Here is a 25,728-nt window from a genome sequence, read left to right as displayed (position 1 = left end):
CGCATCCTAGCTACTTTCTAAATGCGTGTTACAGAACTTATGGTGAACAATTCACCCATATGTTTTAAACGTGTAATGTTTAAACAGATTTTGTTACTGGATTGAGTGAAAATAATAAACTTCTCTCTGGCGACATGTAGGACTTGTTGGTTATGCAGGAACTAGTTATTTACGGCTTTCCTGATGACAACCTGAGCTGAGGTTGTCATCTGGGGGCTGAGCTGTCCTGATAAATATTTCCGGACATCGCACGCTCTAGCTCTGCTCTAGCTCTACTAGCCGCGGACTGCTGCGCTACTGCGACATCTCATTGATCAAAAGTTGAAAGTCCTGTTTGCCTGAACCTGACGCAAACTACGCTTCTACGAGTCACGCTTTTGACCCATAAACTTCGAGCATTAACGCACAAACCCTGGACGACTGTCCCGCAAGGACTCAGGACATTCCAGGAAAATTTGAAAAAATTTGAAAAGTTGAAAAAATGGCTACGCAAAACCTGATGGAGAGCGACTCCCCGTCCAGTTCTGGCGATGTGGGGCACAAGTATCATCCGGCGTGTGAGTGTGCCACGGGCAAAGACTGTCGTTTAAGAGATATGCTAGACAGTATGTTTAAAGATCATTTTAGAGGCCAAATGGTTGGCTTGATGCACAGGATCATCGATGCTGCGTGTGGTATGAAAAACGATTGTGCGCTGGATAGCAAACGTGTGACAAATCTCAAAAATGAAATGGATGTCGTAAGAGGCTTGATAAAGTCATGGACTGATGTAACACCCATGTTTTTTAACGGTAAAGAGCCGATCGGCGTGATCCTCAGAAAAGTTCTGGATGTGTTGGGTGCATGTAGTGACGAATTTGAAATTGACGAAATTCTCGCTATATGGACATTTGTAACAGATCTCTGTGTGTCACTGGTGTCAAAAAATGCAAAAACTGACGTTGGTGAATTAGTTGAAATTCTGGTCAACTATACCCTAGAGCAAAACATGATAGCCTGCAGAGATTTTCTATTCTGGTTAGACCATCTGTAAATGTTGTTTTACTTTATGTCTATCATTTTCTTCACTACTTCAATGTATGAAAGTATAAAGTGTTAAATTAAAAAATTTGTGAATGATGTGAATACCTGAAATTGTGTGGTGATTTTTCAAATGATACAACTAAATTCCCCGCTGTGTACAGAACAGAAAAAATGACATTTTGTGGTGTTGAACAAAATTTGATTTTGTTCTTAGCATCGGGTCCTGGATCATAGAGGGTATTTAATAAGTTTAATAAGATTATGTGTTCGGACGACTAGACACTAGTCATGGGATGTCCGGCAGAGAGAAGGGCTTGAGTGGTCACATTTTTATGTCTTCATCCAGAGCCTTTATCAAAAGTGCCTTTTCCCCCGCTTCGCAACGTAGCCATCCTCTTTCCGCCCCTCTGACAGCCGTAACATCGACCACCAAGGCATCCGTTTCAGACCAAACGGAGGAGCGGGTGGGTTACATGGATATGTCTCACCAGCGACCTCAGGCTTGTCACAATCCTGGCATGCGTCGGGAACAGGAACGCCTTGACACCTTTCAGAATTGGACTCTTGCACCAATAAGTCCAGCCGAGCTTGCCAAAGCTGGTTTCTACTACCTTGGCCATGGCGACAGAGTGGCTTGCTTCAGTTGTGGAGGCCAGCTTAGCAACTGGGAACCGGGAGATCGTGCAGTATCAGAACACCAGAGGCATTACCCCAACTGCCGCTTCGTTCGAGGTGACCGTGCAGATAATGTACCTTTATCTATCCTTTCCAATGTATCGGCAATGCAACAGTGTGAAGAAAGGTTGCTCACATTTGTCTACTGGCCCTCAAGAATAACTGTTCGACCAGACCAATTGGCTAAGGCTGGTTTTTACTATGTTGGTCGTAATGATGACGTGAAGTGCTTTTGTTGCGATGGTGGACTCGGATGTTGGGAGTCTGGTGATGATCCATGGGTAGAACATGCCAAGTGGTTTCCAAGATGTGAATACCTCTTGCAATAAAAGGGCCAAGAGTTTGTTCATCAGATTCAAGCAAGATTTCCAAGACTATTTGAACAGCTATTGACTAATGGAGACAGCGACTCAAGAGAATTTGTGAGAGAACAAGAGAACAATCCTGTGGTGAAGTCTGCTTTAGAGATGGAATTTGAGTGTGGCCTGACGGCCCAGACAAATGAAGCAGCACCCCCGAGTCAAGATCTTTCAGACTTGTCTATGGAGGAACAGTTAAGAAGACTTCAAGAGGAGCATACATGCAAAGTTTGCATGGATAAGGAAGTGAACATTGTCTTCATCCCCTGTGGTCACCTAGTTGTGTGCAAAGAATGTGCGCCTTCTCTGCGCAAGTGTCCCATATGTAGAGGATTGGTCAAAGGCGCTGTCCGTACTTTCCTATCATATCATGCGCCATGGGGTGGTGATGGCGCAGTGGATAAGACACATGCCTTTGGTGTGAGAGACCCGGGTTCGAATCCACTGTGAGACACCAATGTGTCCCTGAGCAAGACACTTAACCCCTAGTTGCTCCAGAGGCGTGCGACCTCTGACATGTATAGCAATTGTAAGTCGCTTTGGATAAAAGCGTCAGCTAAATGAATAAATGTAAAATGTAAATGTAAAACGAAGATATTCATCATCCAAGTAACAACAGTTTTTTACATTTAACTTGATGAATAAAAACAATTATATATATATAGTTGACCAGAATTTCAACTAATTCACCAACGTCAGTTTTTGCATTTTTTGACACCAGTGACACACAGAGATCTGTTACAAATGTCCATATAGCGAGAATTTCGTCAATTTCAAATTCGTCACTACATGCACCCAACACATCCAGAACTTTTCTGAGGATCACGCCGATCGGCTCTTTACCGTTAAAAAACATGGGTGTTACATCAGTCCATGACTTTATCAAGCCTCTTACGACATCCATTTCATTTTTGAGATTTGTCACACGTTTGCTATCCAGCGCACAATCGTTTTTCATACCACACGCAGCATCGATGATCCTGTGCATCAAGCCAACCATTTGGCCTCTAAAATGATCTTTAAACATACTGTCTAGCATATCTCTTAAACGACAGTCTTTGCCCGTGGCACACTCACACGCCGGATGATACTTGTGCCCCACATCGCCAGAACTGGACGGGGAGTCGCTCTCCATCAGGTTTTGCGTAGCCATTTTTTCAACTTTTCAAATTTTTTCAAATTTTCCTGGAATGTCCTGAGTCCTTGCGGGACAGTCGTCCAGGGTTTGTGCGTTAATGCTCGAAGTTTATGGGTCAAAAGCGTGACTCGTAGAAGCGTAGTTTGCGTCAGGTTCAGGCAAACAGGACTTTCAACTTTTGATCAATGAGATGTCGCAGTAGCGCAGCAGTCCGCGGCTAGTAGAGCTAGAGCAGAGCTAGAGCGTGCGATGTCCGGAAATATTTATCAGGACAGCTCAGCCCCCAGATGACAACCTCAGCTCAGGTTGTCATCAGGAAAGCCGTAAATAACTAGTTCCTGCATAACCAACAAGTCCTACATGTCGCCAGAGAGAAGTTTATTATTTTCACTCAATCCAGTAACAAAATCTGTTTAAACATTACACGTTTAAAACATATGGGTGAATTGTTCACCATAAGTTCTGTAACACGCATTTAGAAAGTAGCTAGGATGCGCATGCTTTAAGTTAATGTGCTTTAAGAATAATTTTGCGCAGGCTTTAAGTTAATTTGACCAACAAGATGTTAGGCTATTTGAAAAGTAAGTTAGTTAAAATTAAAACGTGATAAATATCGCATCATTACCGAATTCATAACTTCAATATAACTTCAATAGTTATCAAGCACCAGCTGATTTAAGTTTTTCTTCAAACAAAAGTAATTTTCTGATAAATCATCGTACACCTACACGTGTTTTGTTGTATGCACAGATTTTGAGGGTCGCTTTTAGAAAGAGGCATCCTTTATTTTTAAAAAACATAGAATCAGAGAACAGAGAACCTTGTGCGGCATATCCGCATAAAGAGTTAAAATATACATTTTAGCGCTATTTAAAAACTAGGACGGTATAACGGTATATAGGACGGTATATAATATAATGTAAATGTCCCAAGTGAAGATCATGGTTTAAAACATAATTTTATCAAATCAAGCCAATTCATGCGAATACTATCGTATATGAACAAAGAGAAGACCTAGAGTTCACTAACATTACAGCTAACTGTAGGAAACAGATATCCGGGGAGAGTGTAAAGAAAACGCCATACAAAACATTACAATCACACCCGGCAATACGATAAGTGTTGTTTCAGAAGATATGCAAAGATGTGCTTTTTACGAGCGCCCGCTCGACACGTGACGTCACATCTCCGCGCTGCTGTTTTGGCGCGCTTTATGAAAGTTTGAATCGTTAGCGATGGAGCGCGTGAACACGAGCAGTGTGAGAGGATTCCTGAGATCTTGCGACGATCTGACTGAGAAGATTCGCTGTTTAATACAGAAGAAACTCGTCAAGACGTACTTGAGCAGGTGATATTATGCGCTTACGATGCGATGTGAACAGGGCCGTAGCTAGAGAATTCGGGGCCCCCCCCCCCAAAAAAAAAATATATTCCCCCTTCACCAATATCATATACTGTACAGTAGATGAGCATGGAGGCCCAAATATAACAGAAGATGGTGATGTTGTTGTAAACCTTTATTTAAAAAGTTAAATGTTTATATAAAATTACAACTAATAAAAACTAACAAAAAGAAATAAATAGTTGAATAATAAAACAAATTTTAATAAAGTAACAGCAAAATAATGTTTTTCCCATCAGTCTGTTATAATTCATAAATCAAAAAGTAAAGAATGCAGTCAAATTTAAAAAATAAAATCATTTATTGTCTTATTTTTTAATAAAGATAATATGGAACTGGTAATATTATTAAATAAATCTAATAAATGTATTCATCCAAGTACAGTGTGTTGTATTCATGTTTTCTTGATGTAATAAATACTTCATCAGCCGGTAGGTCAGGTGCATAATGCAATGCGTCGTGACTCATGTACATTTTTTAACTCTTATGTTAAAAAGAGAAATTTTGACCGCGTAATCATTCGGCCTTTGAAAAAGTGAATGTTTGAACTCTGGTGTATGCTAAATGAAAACAGGTGAACGGGTGTATGAATGTGTCTACAGGTGTATCTAACCCTAACAACTAATGACCAACTTTATTTTTGCTATTGTACAAACATTTTATTCTTCTAACTGTTTGTCTTTGGTTAGCACAGCTGGAGAAGAACAACAGGGAAGTTGGAAGACACAGTAGAGGAACTACAGAATAAATATGGAGAGAAAACAGCATTAAAAAGGATCAAGTCCATAGTGAAAAAAATATGTATAATTTACTTTGTTAGTAGTCAATATGTTTCTCAATCTTCAATAAGCTTTACTATAATGTTTACATGGTTGTGTATTTAATTGCTAATTTTTTTAACAGATGGTGACGTTCAAACGCTGAGCGTTCAAACACATTCTGGAAACATGACAAATCAACAGCCTAACAACCTTCCACAACGACGACAGCATAATATTTCTACATCATTGGGACAGCCATTAATTCAGAACCCTAATCAGCTTAACTTAACAATTGCCCAGAAGAATGGTGGGACAATAGTTACTACACTCATGGTAGAAAACACAATATATGGTGATGTTAACATCAGTGCGGTGAGTGTCTGATAATTTAAGAAACAGTTGCTTAGTTAAGAAATGATTTGTGTATGTTATATATATATTTATGTATGTGTATTTTTGTTTTGTTTTTTAAAGTTAGTCCATAGGGTGTGGAACTTTGCACAACTATTTACACGCATACTGTTTTTGACACATAGTGATTGTGAACATTCCATTTTTTTATTTTTTTTTTATTTTTATTTTTTTTCAAATAATACATCTCTTTCATTTTGTGCCGGATGTTAAAAGATAAAGGTATTAGTTAATAACAATTAAAAACTTTAAATCAACATGAAGCCATAATATTAATCAATAAAATATGGTTAAATTACAGTACAATGACTTCCATAATATTTTATTTAATTTTATTTACAAAGTTGTGCGTCGTGAGTGAGACCTAGCAAAGATTACACCAATATTAGATTTCTTGTTGCGTGGTTGCACTATATGCCAGAAGCTTAGTCATCAACATCTAAACTAAACATTATCATGGTTTAGTTGTTTTTTAAAACACTGTTTTTTTTCTTCTTTTTCTGATTTTTCATTTTTCAGGTTGATATTTGTAGAAATAAGCAAAATACATTTATAAAAACAAGTTAATGGCCTTGTGTCAGAACACAACAGGTCTTTTTATTGTAACTTTGAAAAGTGTAATACAGTATTTGATTTGTACAAATACCTAAACCAACGGGCCTAAGCCGTTGACCCCTGAAGTTATGACTTCTGAAGGCCTCTCATGTGTAGATTCGCTCGTTGAAAAAATGGTATTTTATTAGCTAAAATCATTGTCTGTATTCATAAAATATGTCCTCATGGGTGTAAAATGACCTCTACAAATGATCTGACTTATCCTCGTAAGCGAAACATTTCTTATCTTTATTTACATGGGCGGGTAAGTCCAAGGAGGCTTCCGTGTCGTTCCGCCATCTTGAAACACTATAATAACAGAGAGGGACAAAAAACGCTAGCCTAACTCAACACGTTTCATCATCAACACTACTATAGTCAACAGCACATTCAAAAGGACCAACAACATTGTATTTGTGAAAATGATTCAGTACTGAAACAGCATTTATGAGTTTGTACATATCTTGTGCTTGTTTCTGCAGTTCGTGTAGGCCTCTAAGACTATGAATAACTAAAAATGATTATTGATAACTTGAATAACTTGAATTTTGTTGACAATATAAAAAAAATTTGACTTCCCATACCGGGAGTCGAACCCTGGGCCACCTGGGTGAAAACCAGGAATCCTAACCTCTAGACCATATGAGAGGCGTTGATACCGTCCAGACAAATTTGAAAAGGCTGCACGGTACAATATAATGCTGGATCATACTTATGCCGAGCCACAGGAGAAGAAATCCTCGTGGCCAGAAAGCAAAAATGTAATTTATCGGGATGTAAATAAATATCGGGATAGCTTCTCCCAGGTGGAAAGAGCTAATGAAGGAGAAAGATTTTGAAAGGGAAGTTGTCTGCTTTCTTCTCGACGGGTGAGTCAAAGTTACGGTCTAAATGACAAGCTTTTTTGTACTGCTTGGCTGTGTAAATCATTATATAGGCAGCATAACGGTAGAACATGTATAGTTAAACTCGATGATGTGCTACCGCATTTGAAAAAGCAAGGCGCTAGAGAGCACTGTTTGTTTAAATGCAAAATAGAATTTCACCGCTAGATGGGAGAAATTCTTTTGGGAGGACTAACTTGTAGGGTCTTTAACAAAAAAACAAAAACAAAAAAGCCTACAAAATCGAGGAGGTCAAAGGGGCATGCTTCCTGCTATAGCTCTGCCCAAAGTCTGTTCATGCGGCCACCAGACAGATTTTAAACACCGGATTTAAACTTCTACATATATTTTGAGTAGATAACCGATAGTATATTCTCAGTAAAGGGTTTCACCCTGTGTGATTCCACACTGATTAAGGATAGTTCGGGAGATACAAGTTAAAATGATCTTATACGATCTTATACTTATACTTTGAATTAAGACGAGTAAAATTAAATATTCGCTCAAGACAAACTTTACTTATCACGCATTGCGTCTCTGAAATTGTGTGGTGATTTTCCAGATGATACAAACTTAGTCTAAATAAGAGCAATGTGGAGTCCTCGGATTTCTTAAAAACAACACAACAACAAAACATTGTGACAAACTTTGACAAAATGTTGTATGGACAAAAATACTGTTTGAAATATTTTTGTATAAATAAGATCTAAGACGACTAAGTACAGTTTTTCAACATTCTAAAGTTTTTGAACAGACGCTGTTTAGTAAAAATAATACCTTAGGTTAAATTTAAGCAAAATCATTACATAAGTCTTCTTAGAAGATAAATAGAAGATATGATTTTAATAAAACTTTAAAGATTTGATTTAAACTTTTAAGGTTATGCTTTTAAATGAATTTAGTATAAACTCTGGATGTACTCTGAAAAGGCGTTAGCAGACTAGATTTACTGTGACATTGTCCCCCGAGACTCATCTGGTCTGATACCCTGTTTCCTGAAGCTTCAGTTCACACTGTGGTTTATCTCTGAAGGATCTGGGGCTGTAAGGTGTTTTTATTCATATATTTATTTAGCTAAAACTTTGTTTACATTTTAGTAACACATGTTATTAATAATTAAATTTAAAATAGAGATTAGTTCATTTTTTAGAACCGTGTGTGTGCACGCACTCAAAACAGCTTAGAAATATTTATTTCATTTTGAAAATGTACAAATGTAGTTTTTCAACCATCTAAAGTTTTTTGAACAGACATTGTTTAGTAAAAATAATACAATGGGTTAAATTTAAGCAAAATCATTTATATCATACATAAGTCTTCTAAAAGATAAATAGAAGATACGAATGTATTCAAACTTTAAAGATTTAATTTAAACAGTCTTTTAATTTTAAAAGATCTAATTTAAACTTTTAAGGTTATGCTTTTAAATGAGAGAGAGAGAGAGAGAGAGAACCACTCTGTGATTTTATTATATTATATAATTTATATACTTTTAAAGAATAGAATGATTTATGTAAGATGGATTTTATTTTTGTTTATCTAAAACAATTGGTTTCAGTAGATATTTTTATAACCATTTCATTTATATACTTATAAAGGACAGAATGTTTTTTTAACTTTAGTTAGTGTGAGATACACTTCACAGTTTCACTGTTACCTTTGGAATGTGAAGGAGCAGAAGGAGGGGGGTGTCACGGGGGGCCTCTGTTTGAGAGACTTTTTAATTAAGACTTTTAATAATGTATTGAATTTAAAAACATTATTACGACTTTTAATAATGTATTAAATTTAATTAAAAAAAATAAAAAATAAAAATAAAAAAACATTTTATAAAGATATCATTTAAACTTTGAAATAAATTTAGCCCTAACAAAATGTCTCATTCTGATCGCTGAATAAACCCTAGGAGTCAGAGCCCGTCAGGTGGTGCTGTAAGAGAGAACCACTCTGTGATTTTATATTATATTATAAGCAATTAATTTATATACTTTTAAAGAATAGAATGTTTTTCAACTTTAGTTAAATTAGCAAGATATTATTTTATAACCATATCATGTATACTTTAGTTTAATTAGCACGATAATTCGCCTTATTCACCTCGAACGTTCCACCGAGCCTGAGGGGTACACTTACCACTTCCGGGAGTTCTTACAACGCGAGTTCTCAGTGCAATGGCGCCTCACTGCTGTGTTCCCCGATGCACTTCAATTAAGTAGGTTGTATCAGTAGATAAAGAGCTCCCGCACACTATCGTTAAATTTCCTGATAAAGTGTGTGAACGAAATGTTGATAATAAATATTTATTTTAATTGCAAGTAACGATAGTGTGCGGGAGCTCTTTATCTAAGGTCCTCTTTTTTAAAATTGTAATTTTTATTCAAATATCTAGCATTGTTATGTAAATCTCTACAACTGAAATCTTAATATCCACATATTCAAACCTTGAATAGAAAGTGTTCATCTTTACGAATCTGTACAAAGCCTTAACCATCATTATTGTTCTTCTTTATGAATCTATACAAATATGTGAACTTGTATTGTTACCATAGCACCTTATCATGGTCAGTGTATCACAGGATCAGTCCCTGTCAGACCTTATAATCACTTCTCATGCTCTTTACTTTTACATGTGAGTGATTTGATTGTTTTACATGTATGTGTGTGTATTTACAGTATAAGCTACTGGATGTGTACCTATCTAAAGAATAAAGTACAATTGTATTACACATGGATGATGTCCTTCATAACTTTATAATTTAATATACCAGAATATCATAAAACATTAAAAAAAAAACATTGATAGGCACACTGGTCTAGGTTTGTAAAGGTAACCATGTACATAGAAGTATGGAAAAGGAACCGGAACAGGTCAGAACATAAGAAATTACATTAGGAACAAACCATTTTGTATCGTTAATTCGGGCAGACAGGAAAGATTGTTGGTCCACACTGGAAGATCGTATGCGTCGGAGTCAAACTTCCGGGTTTGTGTACCCCTCAACGGCGTTCGAGTTTTCAAAATGGCCGCCAGGTGAATAAGGCGAATTATTTTAAAGGATAGAATGTTTTTGTATGACATTGTTTAATCACAGTGTCTGAACTCCACGTTTCAAATGTCAGAGCTCAAATGCGAAGGCTGGGAGAGGGAATCCTGTGACAAACACAAACAAACACACACACACACACACACACACACTACTCTGGCTGGTGAGGCATTCAGGAAAAACAGTCTTTTTCTTCTCACTTTTCCAAAGGGGTCCACAATGCCCTGGAATGCGGAGGATATGCTGACACATATCCTATATATAACAGCGCCTTCAAAACCATCAGCAACATCACAGTGACCGAACAGCACATTTCAGATGTCAGAGCTCACATGCAAAGGGTGGGAGGGAGCGCCTGTGACAATATATACCCAGACAGAAACCCATATAACTGAACCTGACACCAACTTCAAACTTTCTGTCAAATCCATAAATTATTTTAACATCCTCTTCAAAAACACATGATCTAGGGATAAAAAGGTTCAAATAGGGCAAAAACTTTCTGTCAAACCACATGATCTAGGACTAGCAAGGTCAATAGGGCAAACCATAACAACATATGCCGGAAAGACACCGGAAGATCAACCTGTCAAAACACATGATCGAAGGGATAGGAAGGGTCAATAGGTCAATCCATAACAATACAGGCCGGAAGGGCGACCGGAAAGGTCAACCGGAAGGTCAATGTCAACCGGAAGCCATCAATCATTTTGACACAAGGTCCGTCATATATACTACTCATGTGTCCTAGAAGACAAAAAACAGGATTATGAGGACAAATGGATTACAAGGACTATGTGATGTCACAATGACATCACAGTTCATTAACATATACAAAGAAACATGACTACACACTGCACTGCAAAGACAGATGGGTTTACTGGGACTATGACGTGTCTTTGACATGAAAGTTAACAATCACTACACAAAAACAAAGCCAGAAAGGTTTGTTTGTAGCTTTAAGGTTATTTATATGATACATGTTAAAATTGTTTGGGTTTTATATATTAATATATATTCTGGGTTCAGTCCTTTTTGTTGGGTTGTGATTCGCTGTTTAATAGGGGTTGGAGCTGAACTCTGCAGGACAGTGGCCCTCCAGGACCCACTTTAGACACCCCTGGCTTTTAGACTTTTCATTTAATTATATATATAATATTGGCAGCAATAACACTGCAAACCTTTGCATTCTACCTGTTAAGTTTGTCATAATATTAAGTTGTATGAAGCGCTATAGAAATAAAGATGACTTGAGATGAATTTTCACATCCTATGGGTCTAACCAGCTTTCCCACAAAATCTACATAGGATATATGGGGTAACTGTATTTTCTGTAAACCAAGATTAACCATATCCATCTACTAAACCTTTTCATCAATTTCTCCAAAAGTGAATAAATGACCTCCTCAGTTGATCTGCTATGTTGCCTAATTAAGTTTATTTAATATAAAGCACTGACGAGTAGCAGAGAAAATATACCAAATTGACTAGAAACTCAATATAAAATGCAGATCTTTTTGTAACAGGAAGAATTCTCATTTTTGTTTTGTTCAACTTGAAGTACTAAAATAAGAGGTTACTCTACAAAAAAAAAAAAAAAAAAAAACACAGTGCAAGTCTCATACCTCAAAACAACCTCAAAATGGGCACATCTGAGATGATTCCCTCAACGCGCCCCTTAATTAAAGTGTGGGTGTCTGCAGGCTGGAGTAATGGGTGTGGAGAAAGGTCTTTATGATTCGTCACTAAAGCAGCCTGTCAGGGTGTGGGGTTAGGGCTTAGTTTCTGTTGTAGCAATTCACCTTTCGGCACGTCCATTACTCTGACCTTCACCTTAATTTAAAGAGGTTCATTCCTGTGCATAAAGCAGGTACAGTTGAACTCTTAAGTACAGTATGTTCACTGATTAATGTTTAAATGTGAATGAAAGCCTGAATTCAATCGGTTAAGTCATGATGTCTCGTCAGAAGACTGGATTAAACCACTCCATTCATATGGATATTCATTCCATATTCATTTGTGTTCTGAAGATGAATGAAAGTCTTACGGGTTTGGAACGACATGAGGGAGAGTAAATGACAATTTGCATTTTTGAACTATCCTTGTAGTAGTGCTAAAGTATTAATTGGATTAGGGCTGGGGTCAGAAGCTTGTAACTGCCTTCTGATCTTCTTTGCAGGTTTTCAACAACTTAGTACCGTAAGATTTCAATGAAACATCCTCGCTGGTAATAAAGAAACAATACCTCCCCTTCATTAAAGAGGCCTCTGAGGGGTGGCAACTAAGCAGTTGAGTAAAACAAAAACAAACAAAAAAACACAAGTTTTAACCATGTTAATGTTTTGTATTTAATATTTTGAAGTGCTATAAAACAGTGTGAACAGCAATACACTTGTTATCTTGCCAACAATGCAGATACTACAATTAAAGGGATAGTTCACCCAAAAATGAAAATTGTGTCATAATTTACTCACTCAAGTTGTTCCAAACCTGTATGAGTTTCTTTCTTCTGCTGAACACAAAAGAAGATTGAAGAGTGAAGAATGTTGGAAACTAGACAGTTGACGGTAGCCATTGACCTCCATAGTAGGAAAAAAATATTAATATGGAAGTCAATGACTACCGTCGACTGTTTGACTACCAACATTCTTCACTCTTCAATCTTCTTTTGTGTTCAGCAGAAGAAAAAAAAACTCATACAGGTTTGGAACAACTTGAGAGTGAGTAAATTATGACAGAATTTTCATTTTTGGGTGAACTATCCCTTTGAAACTAATAATAATAATAATAATAATAATTTATTGTCAACGAGATTACATCACAGCATCAATCGACAGTGCAATTTCATGGAGTGCAAGAGATCAACAATAGCATATTTTGTAAACAGGGCACAGCGACAAATAACAAACAAGAAAAAAAAATGTATACGAGGCGAAGAATCATTAGAAACCAGGAAAAATGTGTATAATGGTGTGTGCTGCAGCGATGCAAAGTCCAGTTCACAGTTATTGCATTGGTGGAAAACGACAACAAACAACAACAAATTGGTGGTAAAAACAACAACAACTGAGAAATCAGCTACACTGAATACAGAAACTGGAACATCTCAATGGAAACCAGTCACATCAACAAAGAAGTGAAGTGTAAATAACCCAGAAGACAGCAAGGAGGCAACATTTAAAAATAAGCTAAAACAGTCTTACAAAGTGTAAAAGCTTATGGCTGCATTTCATGAACAGCACTCATGCACTTTCATACTGACTTCTCCTTTTGGCTGTTATACCTCTGTTTCTCACTAAATCCCTAATGTTTTGTACTGACCGCTTTTGTAGCACATGCTCTTCAGCAGATTTGCATTGAAGACACTCAGATTTTGTGGTCAAATGGCATTTGGCTTTGTGGATTTTAAAATGCCGCATCACAGCAGCAACTTCTGCGTTTGACCATATTCTTTTCTTCCCACGATGTTCAACACTTTCAGGCACTAAAAACAAGAAAGATAAAAACAAGAAAACATTGCGATGTGAAATGTTTAATATTAAAAAATCAGTTACAAGATACAAACATTTACAATTTAGTTCACAAAATGTTACAAAATGCATGTAATTTTGATAATACATGCATTTCTATGACATTTTATGAACAAAAATAGACTAGAATCAACGTGAATTGTTTTTGCCTCAACAGAGCCAAGTCTGAAAGTTTAACGTTTTTTAAGTGACGGTATGCCATAGACAGTAAAATAAATGGACACAGCGACCCCATAGACTTCAACGGAGAAAAGTAAAGTCAATTAGAAGCACTCTCTTCCTGATGGCTGAGCGTACTGCACAGACTCAAATTGAGCAGTTAAACGAATACGTTAAACGAATGTAATGTTCACACTTATTTAAACTTATTTAAATAAAAAAAATGATTAAATTATTGTTGTAAACATAGCTGCAGAGGATGCTTATTGGCTATTTTCACTCCCTAATATCCATTTTGTCACTCATTTTGCTTTTGAATTAATATTAAGACATTATGAATGATAATAACTAAAGTTAACTTTATCTATACATCTCAATGTATGTCATCCCACAATGCTACCAAATACTTCCTGTAGAACTTAGTGCTGCTGCCCTCAAATGTTAGTCTGGAGCCCTGTGAACTTTTGAAAATTATTCAAAAATATTTTTTTTTTACTCAAAAAATGAGATGCCTACTCTCAGATAAATGAGGCCTACGATTAATCAGATGCAAATGGAAATACAAAACTAGTCCTAATTGAAAGAGAACAAGTTGACAAAAAGATTGAATCCAAGATTGGGTGAAAATATGGTATAATGAGTGCTTTATAAGCTATTTTTTATAGGCGGGTCATTTTGACCCGGGAAGACCACAAGTGTGACTATGTACCATTTTTTACAAAATAAAAGTTTTTCAAAACAAACTTCCCGTTGAAACATTAAAGTAGACTAGTGTGATCAACAGTACCAATTTAAAAAAAAAAAAAAAAAAAAATTCCAAAATTATTAAAAAATTACGTTTTTTTTACTCAAAAAATTAGATGCCTACTCTCAGATAAATGAGGCCCACAATTAATCAGATGCAAATGAAAATACAAAACCAGTCCTAATTGAACGAGAACAAGTTGACAAAAAGATTGAATCCAAGATTTGGTAAAAATATGGTATAATGAGTGATTTATAAGCTATTTTTTATGGGCGGGTCATTTTGACCCGGGAAGACCACAAGTGTAACAAGGTAACAAAACCACCCCTAAAAAAGTAAGAAAATTTTCAAAAAACATTTGAGAAGTAGTTATACCCTTTTGGAACAGAATCACTAAGTTTCAGTCCAATGCGATAACATTAACTAGTATTTTGGGGAAAAAGAAAATCTTCTCCGGGTCAAAATGACCCGAAGACCACATGAGGGTTAAAATAGTTACAAAATAGATATGTATGAGATGATGATAACTTATACCATTAATCTTACTCAGCATGTAAATGTTTCCTGAGAGCTAGAGAGAGAGAGAGAGAGAGAGAGAGAGAGAGAGAGAGAGAGAGAGAGAGAGAGAGAGAGAGGAGAGGGAGAGGGAGAGTAAGAGACAAAGAAATGAGGAAGTAAAGAGAGAGAGAGCCCCAAGAAAAAGAGCCAGAGCATAAAAAAAGACAGAGCAACAATTTCAATCTTTTTTATTCCTTTCCTGACCATGTGTCTTTAACCCAACTGTGAGACGTTTAAACTGACCAATCAGATAATTCGAACTTCCCCCACCGTACTAAAGGTGTGGCAATTCATCAGTGTGTGAGAGTGTGTGGTTTGCTTTAAGTGAGGAAAAAACGGTCACACTTTACAATAAGGGTATATGAATAATCATGTACTAAAACATGGATTAATACTATGATCACAATATGAGCTCATCCCAGATAGAAATGTTATTGGACATGGACTCCAACATCGCTCAGACGTCAAATTTTGGTTGAAAATGAAAACTGGGTTGACGTCTAAACATTTGTTTGATGTCAGGCTCTATTTACTTTTACTGTATGTACTAAAAATGTTTTTCTTATTCTAAAGTTAATACATTTTGGATTATTGAAAAAAATAATATGTAACTGCATTCAAGTCTTTTCTTTTAGTGTCATTAAATTTATTTGGCATTACTGAAAACTTATGTGGCATTATTGCAAAAAACAAAACACTTCAAAAGACCTCAAATAACAACAAAAAACTGATTTAATGTATTTTAAAAAGTTTAAATATATATATTCATAACAAAAGCTGTTATAAGAGCAGTCAGTCACACCAAAAAATGAATGGATCTATATGGCGCCTCTGCTGGAGGTGTACGGTAATTACACTTTTGGGCAAAACTATATTATCTGCAAAAAATATTCTAACCAGCAGATGGAAGAATTATGCATCTCACACCTAGATCAATATCCAGAAACAACTCAGATTTCATTTCGATCATCATTAATGTTTTTTTTTTTTTTTTTTCATAAAAAGGTAATATTTCATATGCATGCTAATGGTGTAGCTGAGGTATTTTGCAGTAAATAGACACAAAAGTACTTACAATCTCCCAAAACATAGCATTAATGTATAGCATTGGGAGATGAGAAGTAAACCAAAAAAATGATATATTATGTGTATTATTAAAAATGTAAAAAAAAAAAAAAAAAATCACTCTATACATTTTTGGGGTCATATTTGGACTACATATCAAATGCACTGAGTGTAAACAGGAAACTAGAGACATGTGACGAAAAGTTGGTTCAGTCCTGCGTCTGCTGGGAAACTTCCCGCTAAAACTGTATAAGAATGTTTAGAGAGTGTTATCCTTCCTTTTAGGAGAACATTCTGGTAACACAAATAAAATTATCTACAGAAAACATTACAAGAACGTAACATAATGCTCTCAAAACATTATAGAACAACAACATTTCTATCTGGGATGAGCTCATATTGTCAAGTCAAGTCAAGTCACCTTCATTTATATAGCGCTTCTAACAATATTGATATCGAGATCATAGTATGAGCACACAGTGAATGCGCAGTGAGTAAAAGAACTACAAATAACCTTTATCTTTTGTTTGTTTGTTTTGTTGTACTGGTGGTGTAAAGGTATAAAAATATATATATTGTCCTAGTGCATGTTTAATCATATTTTATTAAATGATTTGTTAATGCATTATTTTGTGATGACTTTTACTTGAGAGGGCCCTAATCATGATCAAATTCACTGTTAACTACTTCCCAAACTCAGCTCATGATTGATCATAAACTCACTATCAAACACACAACGAGTGTTCAGCTCAGTGAAGTGATGTTGTGTGGTCAGAGAACAGAAGTACAGTATCATCACGACTGTGTCTGGATGGAGAGTGAACTACTGATCCCAGCAAACCTTCCCTGAGTTTTGCTCCTTCCTTTGGGAACTGTTCCACAAATATTCTTTGTGGGTTTTGAATTGTTATTTTGTATTTAGCTGTGCATAAGTCACAGTAGGGTGAGTTTGAAGGAGAGAGAGAAACACAGAACAGATAAAGAGCTTTTAAGGTCAGTTATTAGTGTATTTTCTACGCTTGAAGAGGAGGATCAACTAATCCTGTGCCGTCCTGTAATGTTTATGACAAAGATGAAATCAAGAGTTCAAGCTATGATGATATTACATTATTTACATTTGTTTCAGAGTCAGGGTATTTCTTATTCCTTCTTAAAGAGGCGTTTGATTTGGTTTATCCATAGATTTTAATTAATGAATTAACTATTAGAAAAATGATTTGAATCTTCTGCTTTTTATGCTGGTATGGTTTATGGTTTCATTTCTTAATATCATAATGATCACTGAGATATACTGTGTTTCAGGTATCAGTGGAGTGGATGATCATGTGTTCATCAGTTCTGGTGAAAATGTGCATCTGTCCTGTAATAATGCTCTTTCTGACTGCAAATCAACTACATGGATCTACTCTAACAGATTCAGACATTCAGGGACAGTTGAACTGATTACTAAAGGGATAAAGAATAAAGACACAGAGAGACATGAGAGACTGAGTCTGGAGTCTGACTGCTCTCTGAACATCAAGAACGTCACAGAAGAAGATCATGGATCTTACAGCTGCCAACAATATGTGAATGGACAGAAACAAAGACATGATGCTGATGTTTATCTGCATGTTCTTCATGGTAAGTTTATGATTATGTGGTCAATTTAAAAAGGGCAGATTCTCCTTTTAAACTCAGATGATGATTGAAGAGTCTGTGATTTGTGTCTTGTGTTCAGTTTCAGTGTCTCCATCATCATCATCATCATCATCATCTTCATCCTCACAGACTGAGATCAGTCCAGGCCGCTCTGTGACTCTCTCCTGTCAGTTGTATTCATATACTGGATTCTCCTGTGATGATTGGGTCAGTTCTGAGGGTCTTGAGCTGTTGTGGGTGAATCAGGCTGGTGTTGATCTGAAGACAGACTCCAGATATCAGATATTAGATCAAGATCACTGTATCATCACTCTGACTACAACACTCCTGAATGAAGATAACAACAGAGAGTGGAGATGTCAGCTTACTCACAGAAATCAACTCCAGACCTCAGTCAGATACACTGTCAAGTATTCAGGTGAGAAAACACTCTTTTCAGACAGATTTGTGAAAACTTTCACACACTGGCTCTACTCTTTCTGATGACTTCATACGTTTGGCAGTTGTAAAATATTAGTGGTCAAAGTATAAACTGCATGTAAAATCCTTATAATCCCCAATATTGACCTCCTATGGGTCATACTAGGCTAAAATAGACTCTTCTGATTTATGCAATATTTCATGTATGACCCATGAGGGACGTCAATATTGGAAATTATAAAGATTTGTATGCAGTTTGAGGGGTGTCCCAACTGGTGTCCTGCAGAGTTCAGCTCCAGCTCGCCTCAACACTCCTGCCTGGAGGACTCTAGTATGCCTTGATTCGCTGTTTAATAGGGGTTGGAGCTGAACTCTGCAGGACAGTGGCCATCCAGGACCTACTTTAGACACCCCTGGCTTTTAGACTTTTCATTTAATTATATATATAATATTGGCAGCAATAACACTGCAAACCTTTGCATTCTACCTGTTAAGTTTGTCATAATATTAAGTTGTATGAAGCGCTATAGAAATAAAGATGACTTGAGATGAATTTTCACATCCTATGGGTCTAACCAACTTTCCAACCAAGCTGTTCCCACAAAATCTACATAGGATATATGGGGTAACTGTATTTTCCAGACTATCAGATACAGTATAATTTGTTTTCTGTAAACCAAGATTAACCATATCCATCTACTAAACCTTTTCATCAATTTCTCCAAAAGTGAATAAATGACCTCCTCAGTTGATCTGCTATGTTGCCTAATTAAGTTTATTTAATATAAAGCACTGACGAGTAGCAGAGAAAATATACCAACTTGACTAGAAACTCAATATAAAATGCAGATCTTTTTGTAACAGGAAGAATTCTCATTTTTGTTTTGTTCAACTTGAAGTAGTAAAATAAGAGGTTACTCTACAATAAAAAAAAAAAAAAAAAACAGTGCAAGTCTCATACCTCAAAACAACCTCAAAATGGTCACATTTGAGATGATTCCCTCAACGCGCCCCTTAATTAAAGTGTGGGTGTCTGCAGGCTGGAGTAATGGGTGTGGAGAAAGGTCTTTATGATTCGTCACTAAAGCAGCCTGTCAGGGTGTGGGGTAGGGTTAGGGCTTAGTTTCTGTTGTAGCAATTCACCTTTCGGCACGTCCATTACTCTGACCTTCACCTTAATTTAAAGAGGTTCATTCCTGTGCATAAAGCAGGTACAGTTGAACTCTTATGTACAGTATGTTCACTGATCAATGTTTGAATGTGAATGAAAGCCTGAATTCAATCGGTTAAGTCATGATGTCTCGTCAGAAGACTGGATTAAACCACTCCATTCATATGGATATTCATTCCATATTCATTTGTGTTCTGAAGATGAATGAAAGTCTTACGGGTTTGGAACGACATGAGGGAGAGTAAATGACAATTTGCATTTTTGAACTATCCCTGTAGTAGTGCTAAAGTATTAATTGGATTAGGGCTGGGGTCAGAAGCTTGTAACTGCCTTCTGATCTTCTTTGCAGGTTTAAAACAACTTAGTACCGTAAGATTTCAATGAAACATCCTCGCTGGTAATAAAGAAACAATACCTCCCCTTCATTAAAGAGGCCTCTGAGGGGTGGCAACTAAGCAGTTGAGTAAAACAAAAACAAACAAAAAAACACAAGTTTTAACCATGTTAATGTTTTGTATTTAATATTTTGAAGTGCTATAAAATAGTGTGAACAGCAATACACTTGTTATCTTGCCAACAATGCAGATACTACAATTAAAGGGATAGTTCACCCAAAAATGAAAATTGTGTCATAATTTACTCACTCAAGTTGTTCCAAACCTGTATGAGTTTCTTTCTTCTGCTGAACACAAAAGAAGATTGAAGAGTGAAGAATGTTGGAAACTAGACAGTTGACGGTAGCCATTGACCTCCATAGTAGGAAAAACATATTAATATGGAAGTCAATGACTACCGTCGACTGTTTGACTACCAACACTCTTCACTCTTCAATCTTCTTTTGTGTTCAGCAGAAGAAAAAAAAACTCATACAGGTTTGGAACAACTTGAGAGTGAGTAAATTATGACAGAATTTTCATTTTTGGGTGAACTATCCCTTTGAAACTAATAATAATAATAATTTATTGTCAACGAGATTACATCACAGCATCAATCGACAGTGCAATTTCATGGAGTGCAAGAGATCAACAATAGCATATTTTGTAAACAGGGCACAGCGACAAATAACAAACAAGAAAAAAAAATGTGTATACGAGGCGAAGAATCATTAGAAACCAGGAAAAAGGTGTATAATGGTGTGTGCTGCAGCGATGCAAAGTCCAGTTCACAGTTATTGCATTGGTGGAAAACGACAACAAACAACAACAAATTGGTGGTAAAAACAACAACAAATGAGAAATCAGCTACACTGAATACAGAAACTGGAACATCTCATTGGAAACCAGTCACATCAACAAAGAAGTGAAGTGTAAATAACCCAGAAGACAGCAAGGAGGCAACATTTAAAAATAATAAAATAAGCTAAAACAGTCTTACAAAGTGTAAAAGCTTATGGCTGCATTTCATGAACAGCACTCATGCACTTTCATACTGACTTCTCCTTTTGGCTGTTATACCTCTGTTTCTCACTAAATCCCTAATGTTTTGTACTGACCGCTTTTGTAGCACGTGCTCTTCAGCAGATTTGCATTGAAGACACTCAGATTTTGTGGTCAAATGGCCTTTGGCTATGTGGATTTTAACTTCTGCTTTTGACCATATTCTTTTCTTCCCACGATGTTCAACACTTTCAGTCACTAAAAACAAGAAAGATAAAACAAGAAAACATTGCAATGTGAAATGTTTAATATTAAAAAATCAGTTACAAGATACAAACATTTACAATTTAGTTCACAAAATGTTACAAAATGCATGTAATTTTGATAATACATGCATTTCTATGACATTTTATGAACAAAAATAGACTAGAATCAACATGAATTGTTTTTGCCTCAACAGAGCCAAGTCTGAAAGTTTAACATTTTTTAAGTGACGGTATGCCATAGACAGTAAAATAAATGGACACAGCGACCCCATAGACTTCAACGGAGAAAAGTAAAGTCAATTAGAAGCACTCTCTTCCTGATGGCTGAGCGTACTGCACAGACTCAAATTGAGCAGTTAAACGAATACGTTAAACGAATGTAATGTTCACACTTATTTAAACTTATTTAAATAAAAAAAAAGGATTAAATTATTGTTGTAAACATAGCTGCAGAGGATGCTTATTGGCTATTTTCACTCCCTAATATCTATTTTGTCACTCATTTTGCTTTTGAATTAATATTAAGACATTATGAATGATAATAACTAAAGTTAACTTTATCTATACACCTCAATGTATGTCATCCCACAATGCTACCAAATACTTCCTGTAGAACTTAGTGCTGCTGCCCTCAAATGTTAGTCTGGAGCCCTGTGAACTTAATAAAACTGCACATTGTAATTTCTGTACGTTAAGAATATTTATTATCAAAGCATTTGTCAGTAATACAGTTATTTTGGGGGAAAATGTGAATAATTGCATTGCAAGGTGATTTAAGGTGTGCCCCTAAATTTTCTGCTTGCGCTCCTAAAATTTTAAGTCAGGCTCCTAGTAAAAAAAAGTTAGTCTGGAGCCCTGGCATACAAAATTCAGTTCTTTCTTGTCTTTGTGTGCTTGAACAGACAGATACACTCAGCGAGTATCCTCGTAAACAGTTGCTTATGTCTTAAGTGAATGTAAAAAATGAAAAAGAAAATAAATGCATCCATCTACGTCATTAATGTTGATCAAACAAAAGACAAAGAGAAAATCACTTTTGTAGCTGTAACAGATCGATTGTGATGCCAAAAATCATTTCACATATGAATCACGATTCTATCAATTCACAAATGTCAAAAATAGATTTTCTAAAGGTCTGTAAAAAAACATGTCAGAAAGAAGGTGGCAGCAGTCAACTGAGAGCAAAAAACTGAGAGAAGAGTTCATTACATGAAGTTCGCCACAATCTAATATTCTAATTCTCAAATACATGCGAGAATGTGTTTTGTCAATTAAATCACCTTTATAATAACCACGTTAATTAATCTATAAAGCATGAGAACGCTAGTAACTAATGTTTAACTTAACATTGTAAAGGACATATTAGCCATTGGAGGATCCACATTCATGCAATAAATAAGCTAATTAATGATTAACTGAATGTACAGATAACACATTTTAGCCATTACAACTTAGCAAACCATTTTTGTGTTGTAATGTTATATTTCAGTGATTCACCATCTATTAAGTTAACTGAACAATATGAAGCTAGTAACTATGTTTAAATAGAATAAGACAATAATTATGGCTTTACTACTAATACAGTACTAATAAAGACAATTTGTTTAGCCATAGATAATAATCAATATGCGCCATAATTAATGAGGATATAACTTTCACTTTAGAACAGGGGGTCAATTTGTCTTTATTACACTATTTTAGAAATGTATAACTGTAAAAAAAGCACTAATTGAACAGTTACTTTCTTCGTATTGTTCGGTTAACTTGATAGATGGTGAATCACTGAAATATAACAATACTAGGGGTGTCAAAATGTATCGTTTCTGCGATGCATCACGATGCAGACGAGGACGATTCGGTATCGGTTCAGTAGTAGACATAACCGATTATAATGTACTGACGCTTTTCTGACGTCATTTGTCGCATAGGCCTACGTGCTTTGTCGCGGTAGCATCCAATGGCAGAGGGAGGTGAGACACGAGTGCGAGTGAATTAAAAATGCTCCAACTACTTTAAAAGCCGACATCTGGGCACATTTCGGCTTTTATGAACAACCTGGTAAGCACGACCCGCAGAAGACACGTGCTGTGTGCGCTCATGTCACGCACAAATAGAATATGCAGGAGGTAATAACACTAACTTGACCAAACCACGTGACGTTAGCCGTTTTCACCATAGATATCATATATAAACGCTAGATGTCTTATGGCGCAGTCACTTCCGGCATCACCGTTCGGCCATCTTGCCACAGGGAAGCTGTGAATTAAGGTGAGTCAGCATGCACACAAATCCTCTTATCTCGCTGAAATCTTGACGGATTTACAAACGGTTTGGTTTCTTACAAACGTTAATAACGTGGCTATAATCCCGAATGCTTGAACATGTATGTTATAATTATTCATATGTATGCAGTGTCATAACTACATCTCAGACGTTTATAACAAACCAAACCGTTTGAAAATCGGTAGAAAATTGAGCAAGTTATGGTTATTTAAAAGTACATGCACCATGTTACGAGTGAGCGAGCACCCTGTGGTAAGATGGCCGCCGTGTGCAGACGTTGACCTCCATTGGCCAGCAGCGCGCACGAGACATCTAGCCTTTATTATATGATATCTATGGTTTTCACCCCGAGCTGTTAACGCCTGGCAGAGTCAGGCGGGTAATCCCGTAATCCATCGACTGGAAGTTGAAGCCGGCCGCGTGCCGCCATCTTGTAGCAGAACTTCACTTGCTTTAGCATTCCATTGACTCCCATTCATTTTGGCGTCACTTTGACAGCGAATAACTTTACATCTGAGGCGTTTAAAGACTCCATTTGTCCATTATTTATTTCTAAAGAAACACAACAATGTATAAAAGGCTCCATTACCTTCTATGTTACATTATGGCCCCGTAAAAACAGTTTTTGTAAAAATAGGCTAACGATTGCGTCATAACCACTCGACTCTCTGTCGCACAGTAGAGAAATTACCGTACAGACAGGAGGAGAAGCTCGCAGGCAATCGGGGGGACGTCAAGGGAGAAGCCCTGGCGTTACATTTTAAAATAAATACTATACAAAATAATGAATCAGAATACTGACTCCTGCTCACTCACACCAAAGAACTCTTTGCTCAAGCTCGCCGTCTCTGCAAGATTAACGTTGGCAGTTTGCACGCACAGCTACTAGAAGATTTACATCTGTCAGACAGGTTGCTCACGGTTTGAGTCTGCGCGTCAGGAACGGAAGTGCTAAAAAAAATTCGCTAAAAACAGGCTTCACTTGTCTCAATTGAGTTCCAATGAGATGGCTCTGTCCACTTTTAATACTGTCTATGGGCAGAGTCTGACTGCTTTAGAGATGCGAGGATGAGCTCCAACGCCGAATCCACAGCCAAAAATAAATCATCCACCCGCCCCAATAACTTTCTCTGACTTAAGTATCCGCACCCGATGGTCAAATTACAATTATTCTGTGTTGTTATGCGTGATTATAAATAGATGATCGTCACCTTCAACAGCGGATTCGGCAACGGTTGATGCACGCATCTTTAATGGTAACATAATACACTGATTAATGAGCACTGCTTTTAAATGAACATTTCTTTAAAACAAAATTTATTTGACAGATTTTCCTTTTCTTAATGGCATAAACAGCTTTTCTCCCTTGAAACTTAAACTGGAATGCGTTTCTGTCACTGCGACTTCCCGAACAGGCGAGCACACACACGCGCGCACATCACTTTTGAAGTAAAATTTAAAATTGAGGATGTAGTGCATCATGATGCATTGTGATATCGAATTGAACTGAATCGATGACATGATAATTGTAAACGAACCGAACCGTGAGACCAGTGTAGGTTCACACCCCTAAACAATACATTACTGCACAAATAAGTAAATAAATAAATAAATAATTAATTAAATAAATGGTTTTCTAAGTTGTAAATAATGGCTAAAATTAAGGCTGTAACAATATGCGATTTGAAACCTCCCAGAGTTATCCTTCCCGTCCAGATCCAATGTTACCATGTCTTTAAATTACTATTGGGCAATTCATGGATGGGACATTCGCAGTCAAAACATGAAATATAAATGATCAGAAAATGCATTTAAAGGTAGACTATGTAACTTTTTTTTCGCCGCTAGGGGTCGCTAACCTCTTACAATAACAAAGGCATAGGTTGATGACGCATTACGCGGAATTATGGATCTTGTCGTCAAGCTGATGGATTAATAATGTTTTAATACGTTGATTTTTTTAACATGACTGTGGTGTGAAGCAGGGCACGATTGCTAATAAGAGACAGATATCAGCGCCACACGCGAGTCCCGCGGATATAAAGGAATGAGGACATTTCATTCTACCAAACTACACGCAAGTGCTGAATTACTACTCACACAAGTCAGTTTATTAGACGAATGAAACTTGTGAGGAAACGCAGCGCTGTTTCACTTGGTCTAACAGTTACACTATCACACTAAACTGCATTTGAGTGTTGAAAGTTATAATGTTATTCTACA

The 25,728-nt window shown here is 36.5% G+C and overlaps 1 protein-coding gene across 1 annotated transcript in view; it reads left to right on the top strand.

Annotated features, from left to right (window-relative positions):
- The window catches only part of LOC311074302 (uncharacterized protein), a 54,064-nt gene that overhangs the window by 16,990 nt on the left and 11,346 nt on the right, over positions 1-25,728 (top strand). The window contains exon 2 of the mRNA XM_084100796.1: positions 17,651-17,971. Within this exon, the coding sequence (XP_083956922.1) occupies positions 17,651-17,971 (321 nt within the window). The remainder of the gene's footprint in view (positions 1-17,650; positions 17,972-25,728) is intronic.

The sequence above is a fragment of the Abramis brama genome, assembly GCF_963993115.1.
Source record: "Abramis brama genome assembly, chromosome: 1".
NCBI lineage: Eukaryota > Metazoa > Chordata > Actinopteri > Cypriniformes > Leuciscidae > Abramis > Abramis brama.
Note: the sequence above shows the minus strand (reverse complement) of the source record. Positions and strands in the feature narration are given on the sequence as shown.